Source organism: Elgaria multicarinata, chromosome 11 (genome assembly GCF_023053635.1).
Source record: "Elgaria multicarinata webbii isolate HBS135686 ecotype San Diego chromosome 11, rElgMul1.1.pri, whole genome shotgun sequence".
Classification (NCBI taxonomy): domain Eukaryota; kingdom Metazoa; phylum Chordata; class Lepidosauria; order Squamata; family Anguidae; genus Elgaria; species Elgaria multicarinata.
In genome coordinates, this window is record NC_086181.1 from 12,908,211 (window position 1) to 12,915,270 (window position 7,060).

The 7,060-nt window shown below is 44.0% G+C and overlaps 1 protein-coding gene across 1 annotated transcript; it reads right to left on the reverse strand.

Annotated features, from left to right (window-relative positions):
* Positions 1-2,527: 2,527 nt before the first annotated feature.
* Positions 2,528-5,126, reverse strand: HOXB4 (homeobox B4). The gene is made up of 2 exons (XM_063138109.1): positions 4,634-5,126; positions 2,528-2,931 (listed from the first exon to the last, which is right to left on the reverse strand). Exons 1-2 carry the CDS (start codon positions 5,052-5,054, stop codon positions 2,570-2,572), a joined length of 783 nt encoding a protein of 260 aa, XP_062994179.1. The 5' UTR covers positions 5,055-5,126; the 3' UTR covers positions 2,528-2,569.
* Positions 5,127-7,060: the final 1,934 nt, after the last annotated feature.

A 7,060-nucleotide genomic window follows, 5' to 3' on the forward strand; every position in this document is an offset into this window, starting at 1 on the left:
ATTTTAATTGATTTCAGAGGGTCTGCTTTAAGCATAACTAACTCTGGATCTAACCCATTAAAATTAAGTTCAAAGTCAAAATGGTGGCTTGGACCCTGCATGTTATGCCTGTAGGGTTATATGGTTTGATAGTACAATAAAGCAGTACAATAACACAGGGTTTGTATAATAGATAGAAGCTAGTTTAAGTGAAGGTTACTGGAATATCTAACCCCTATGTGAAAATTACTTTCTCTGAGGCACTAAGTGCAGAACTCAGAGGGATTTTTCCCCTGCACACAAAATCAATTAAAATGAATGTGACCTCCATTTCTATAGAGTTGGTGCAGGAGAATGTCCTGCTGGATTCTACCCTCATCCAGCAACCATGTTAGGGAGAGGGGATTTTTTTAAAGGACAAAATTATGATTTTCTTTGTATGGTTCCCCACCCCATTCCACCACCCCACATATATAATTTGTAACTTAGAACTGGAATGCTATTTCGTCCTAAACAGTATTTTCGATACTTTGTATGAGAAAGAAAATGAAAATTAATACAAGAGCTATGGAGCACAAAAGAAGTCATTTGTCTTCTTGATTATCTATTTGCTTGTCAGAGTTTGAGCTATTGCAGCGGCTGGCTCCTTTGTAATATAAAAATACACAGAAAACCTGCAAACACCGAGAAACATCTGTGCAAAAATTATGGTCATTAAATGCATTAAATACCTTGAAGAAGGTAGCTTTTCTTGTGGGTGGAGGGAGAAAGAAAGAAAGAAAGAAAAAGAAAGAAACATCTCTTGGTGAACACACTGGTGCTTTATAGTCTCAATATCAGGTAGAAATTTAACGACCAAACTACTATCTTAGCTTTTGCACCAGTTTGGAAAGCAAAATGTAACCACATTAATGCATGCTTAGAGGAAATAAATCATCCCTTATAAGGCTTAGCTGTAGTTAAGGAGGATATACCCTATGGTCAAACATCTTTTGTTTCCATTAGGGGAGTGTAGGCTTGGATATTGACAACAATAAAAATCTGGTCGAATCTAAAAGGGGCCTGCAAGCCATCAGAACAAAGGAACAGTGTCGCTACTATTGCTCCTAACAGATATTCTGAAAAACACAGACAGCCATATTCACAATAAATGTTTTATTTCGGATTTCTCTCCCCACCCCAACCCCGTCATAGTTTACTATGTACATGTTCGTATAGATATCACACAAAACAACAAGAGGTAATTATACAGAACTATAAGAGGAGCGTATTCTCTCCCCCTCCCCAAAGTTCTCTGGAATCACACAATTTCGGAATGTCATAATACAGGAGAGAGGGTGGCGGTGGTGGAGGGTATATTTCTTCCCTCACCCTCACTTCCCAGGGGAATTCCCTGAATATCCATCTTTATGCACACATTCAGTTCAAAACTGGGAGTGAAGACAGCGGAGGAGCCTCCTTATTTACAAAGGACCCCTCCCCTTTTAATGGCCACAGGAACCCAGATGGCCTTACGTTATAATCAACTTTATAGACTGAAATGTACAGCCCTTCCATGCTTTCCAGGTCTTCCAGGTTAGGCAATTAGCCTGAAGTACTTTCCTTTAAAAATAATAATAATAATAATGAATTGTGTTGGTTGCTCGTCTTTTTTCTTTGTTATGTCCCCCCGAATTTGCCCCCCCCACTTGGAATATTACACTATTCACCATCCAAGAAGTCCTTAGAGGGCTTGGAGAATTTTTATTTTCCCTTCCCAATCGCTTCTGCCACCTATAGCTGTGTCAAACAGATGCCAGCACCGTTCTGTAGCCTTAGGGATGCGTCTGGCTTCAAACTGGTTTTTGTTTTTGGTAGAGAGTGGAAGAACTGGGCGGAGAAAAGAGGGGAATGAGAGAGAGAGAGAGAGAGAGGAAGAGAGAGAGGGGGGAGGAAAGGAGAGGAGAGGAGAGGGGGGGAGAGAGAGAGAGACAGAGAGAGAGAAGGAGAGAGAGACAGAGAAAGAAAGAGACACAGAGAGAGAGAGAGAGAGAGAGAGAGAGAGAGAGAGAGAGAGAGAGAGAGAGAAGGAGGAAAGGAATGGAGAGGTGGGGAGAGGGGGAGAGAGTCCAGTTCTCCTTAGGTGAAACCGGGCCTCATTTATTAAAGACGACTCTGGCTGTCGAGCTAATGGCTGGCATAAGGTCCTTCGTTTGTACGCGAGAGTAAACATGACAAATGGGCCCGAGTTTGGCTTGATTAAGGATGAAAAACGGATCCATCTTAGCCAAATCTGAAAACTCCTATCTCCTATAGAACAGAGAAGCTACCCCCAAACACAACCCTGCTTTCCGGCCCACAGCGGAATATTCCCCCCCTCCCCACTCATTCTCCTTTGTTTCCTCTCCCCTCATATAAATAGTGTTCCCACCCACCCACTCTCCCCCTTCCTCCCGCCAAAGCCCCCGTGTTTCTTCCTCCGGGAACAGTAAAACCACGACGCGTTCTTCCCTTTCATACATCAGTTCTTAGCACATACATTCGCAGGCACGCGCACGCGCACGCACCTCCCCCCCCCCAAACACACAGAGAGACCACGCTCAAAGGACGGTTATAGATTGGTGGTGGGGTTAGGGGTTGGTCCATTGGTTCGGTCCTGCTGGGGACCTCCTCCTCCTCCTCCTCCTCCTCCACCCCCACCCCCACCCCCGCCTTGCACCGGCAAGTTGGCAGCAGAATTAGACCGGATCTTGGTATTGGGCAACTTGTGGTCCTTTTTCCATTTCATTCTCCTGTTTTGAAACCATATCTTGATCTGGCGCTCCGACAGGCAAAGGGAGTGGGCAATTTCCACCCTTCGCCTCCGGGTGAGGTAGCGATTGTAGTGGAATTCTTTCTCCAGCTCCAGCACTTGCTGGCGGGTATAGGCTGTCCTGGAACGTTTCGGCTCTCCTCCCGTATAGTTGGGGTTGACTGAAGAAGGAAATACAAAAGAAGGAGGGGGAGATGTGAGAGCAAGACATAGGGTGGGGGAGGAGAGTTGGAAACGTTACTCTTCCCCCTCCCCTTATGAAACAACAACACTGGAAGAAACCCAAGGAAACTGTGACAGTCAATTGCAAAATAAATCCCAACTCCCCCTCCCCCCGCCCTCCGCAACGCTCTCCCAGTCCGGATACTTACTTCATACTCGGAAGTAAGTCCCGCTGCGTCTAACGGTACTTACTCCGATGTAAATATGCGACGGGTTGCAGCCCAACGCTCCAATATCTATTCACAGAGTAGGGAGTAAATCCCATTGCGCTTAGCGGGGCTTACGTCTGAGTAACCATGCATGGGACTGGACTGCCCGAATGCAACCATTCATCGGGTTGGATCTAGACCAAGGATCAGGACAGGTTGAAGAACTTAAAGCGTTATACATGTTCATCCTGATCCCGTTCACTTGCATATCTGCCCGACTCTTTCCTGTTTTTTCATCCTGGGCATTTTTTACCGGGGGTTTCCCAACACCTCACATATCGTTTAGCCTTCCTGTCTACTCTCGGGCTTCTCTGTCAGGCCTTGCACAGCCCTAAAACGTGAAGTCCATTCAAAGCCCAACGACATATTCTTGGCCCAAAAGGTCGCTGAAGTCTCCAAAGCACTAAAACAGCTGCGCTTAAAAGTCAGCCTAGAGTAATTCCACGGATGTAATTGCACTTACTTCAGAGGTTAGTGGAATTGGGGAATCACAGAGTTAGCCGAGAAAGGAAGAGAGCCACAGTGAGCAGGGGTGTGTGTGGAATGCATGAATTAAGCTATGAACCCCAGTTTCACAGAACAGCTCGTACTCCAGCTTTTGAAACACTTAAATGTTACTAGTTTAGGGGGAAATACAAAGGGGAAGGGAGGGAAGGTGGTCTCAGTGCATATATGTGTCTCAAATCCCTAACAGTACCCCAGAACGTTAGGTGTGAAATAGACCTACAACCCGATCTATACTACAGTTAAAAAGAAGTGCTTGTTAAATCAGCCCAAATAAGTCGAAATCCCTGGCGCTAAACAGGCATAGATTCAAACACTCTGACTTAAGTGCCTTGTGGATCGAGCTGGTGAGTTCGCACACGTGTACCGAAGACTTGACTGTGCACCCCCTAAAGTTCTATAAAGTTTTTTGCCCCACATGTAAGGACAAACCCCTCAATCCTAAACACCCTCCTACATAATGTGGTCTGAAGGGACGACTTGAAAGAAAAGAAAAGAAAAACTCGAAGAAAAACAAACGAGAAGTTTCCTTGAACTCACTACTTCCACCTAAATTAAGCCAAAATTGACAAGGAAAAGAAATTATCCCATACCTCCTTAAAACTTTTCTTGATGAACGTTCTCAAGTGGAAGGAAGGAAGGAAGGAAGGAAGAAAAAAGGAAGAAAGGAAGGAAGGGAGAAAGGAAGAAAGAAAAAGAAAGAAACTGGAGGAGGATGTTAACAGGGACTTCAAAGGCAGTTGGCCAAGAAGAGCAATAAAAATTTATGGAGGATGTAATTATAGCGCTCTGCAAACAGGGAGACCATAAATCTCCAAAGGGAATGGTTCTTTTACAACGGGGGCAATAAGCTTTTTTTTTCTTCCTCCCAACAAGACTTTGAGGTGCAGGTTAGTATAAAGAGAACGGCACTTTAAGGTTCACTTACCCGTGCTAACATGAACCTTCTTCATCCAAGGATAAACTACCGGTTCTTTGCAAGAGGTCGGGCTTTGGTTGAGAGACTTTTGGCTACAGGAGGGCGGTGGGCTTGGCGTGATGGATTCGCAAGTGTGGTTTGGTTCGGAGAGGTGGTTTTGAAGTCCAGCTGGAGCATGGACATGCCGGCTCCTGGGAGATAGGACCGATGCTTGGTGCCCAGAGCCCTGACATGGAGCATAGGATGGTTGGTTACAGGCGGACCGCGCTGGGTACAACGGCTCGTGTTGGAAAGAGTTCTCCTCTCGCCTCTGGCCGCTGAAATATTCCGGAGAATGACTGGGAAGGTAATCGTGCTGGGAATATTCTTCGCATGGTGGGAATTTGGGGTCCACATAGTTGGAGTTGATCAAGAAAGAACTCATGGCCATTAATTTTGGGATTGCAAAGGGCGCGCGCGCGCCAGCACGCACACTCTCTTTCACTCACACACACGCACGCACGCACACCCCAAAAATATACTAAAATTTATTCCTATTTCTTTCGCCCCCCCTCCCCTTCCCCCTTCGCCCTTCCTTCCCCTCCCCTTCTCACTCGTTTTCCTGTTTCGCAGAGCCCTCCTACTTTGGCCGTCAACAGAACAAAGTTAGATGTCCATGTGACACCAGGAACCAATGGAGAGGTTGACTGGGATTCCCGGATAAGGAAATAATCAAGAAGGGAAAAGGGGGGGGGGTGTCTTTTAGCCTTTCCGTTGCCAGCACACATTCAACTTGGAAGCAAGTTGCATTGGAGTAAATTGGATTTCTTTAACATACAAATGAGTTTAGAAGCAAGGTGGAACTCCGCATTGTGGAACGGACAGCCAAGGCTCTATTTTTCTTTCCCCACCAGCCCCCTTTTTATATACCACGATTTACATAATTTCATACCCCCAAAATATATGGTATCCCATAATGTCTCCAAGAAATTACACAATTCAAGTTCCCCCATCGAGTCTATCCACTGTGAAAATCATTGTCAATACTAAACACACTCAGTTCCGCTTTCTGAGAGAACCCCTGTAAAGTCAACAAAGCAAAAATAACAATACATTTAATCTCAACAAGCAAAAGACGAGAGAAAAAGAAGCATCATCCCAGGTTTATGACGCATTAATCTTTTAGTTCCTGTTTAAATTTTGGTGATAGAGTCGAGCCAGTGGCAAAGACAGATAGCGCTCCTTTGAGATCGATAGAAACGTCATTAACTAATTCAGGTTACCAATCCCTTTAAACGACAGTGAGCTTCTGGTTTGGACTGGTTGTTGTTTTCCCCCTGGCCAGGAGTGAAAAATATGTAAGAACTCTGAGATGGAGGAGCAGGAAGAGCTAGGGTTAAAGACTACCAGATGAATAATAAAAAATAAATAAATCGGAGGAGTCATTAAAAAAGATTTTAAAAGAAGAAATGCAAAACCTGCGTTTATATCTTTCTTAACTATCTAAGTGTGTATCTATCTGAATGCCCATTAGGATACACCAACATCCCCTTTTGGAAGTGCACGGGGCAGGGACCTGCTTCTTCTGTGTTCTGAACAGCGTTTTGCTGACTGTTGACAGTAAATAAATAATCCCATAGAGTATTTTATCCAAGCTCAGCATGTAGAAAACTGTAATTTCTACGAAGTACACTAACACGTTCTTTTTTCTCCCTGTGCATTTTCTATGCAATAGGAGGTAGCTGAGAATGTAGAACATCCTCACTGAATGCTCACAAGGGTGTCTCTCCACTCCTCAAAATAACATATGACATTAAAAGAAAGTCGAACACTTGACAAAACAGAATAATCTTCTTCGAAAAAGTCTTTAATGATTTAATTTCTCATTTTTCTCTCCTTCTTTTCCTCCTTCTTCTTCCTTTAAGGCTGAGCTCCGTAGCGTTTGTGTCAACTACATATTCCCCTAGATGCGAATTTGTGACGCAGCTTCTTTTACACAAATTCGGATCTACAGGGTACATACAGAAGACAGAGAGACATTCTCCTTTGGCTAGAAAATTCTTCTGATTTGCTTACAGTGAAAATAAAAAGTGCTTGGCAGAGGGGGGGGAAATAAATCCATTTTTTTTTTAAAAAAAGGATGAAGTACTTCTAGAAAGCTTTGCTTTCGACCTTGTCGGGAAATTGCACATGATTGTTAGCCTGAATCTGCAGTTCAATCCACTGTTGCATGTTCTTTGCAAAAAAAAGGGAAAAGTGATACAGGAATGTAATCTAAGAAACTGGGTAGGAATAGAAACGAAGGGAGGGAGATAATTAGGTAACTAGGTGGGTTGGTGGACCAAAGAGGACATTAAGCAGGAAGATATTCACTCCCAATCTAGTTCAGCAAGATTTATCTTTTAATTAGAACGAAAATTACGTTTCTTTTCTTTTTCACACAGTTTCGTTGTAATA

What these genes read in the sequence shown, in the direction of transcription:
- HOXB4 (XM_063138109.1), bottom strand. Translation starts at nt 5,054, where the DNA reads ATGGCCATGAGTTCTTTCTTGATCAACTCCAACTATGTGGACCCCAAA. An exon ending in GAAGGTTCATGTTAGCACGG is followed by an intron (nt 2,932 to 4,633) that starts GTAAGTGAACCT and finishes TTCCTTCTTCAG; the next exon opens with TCAACCCCAACTATACGGGA.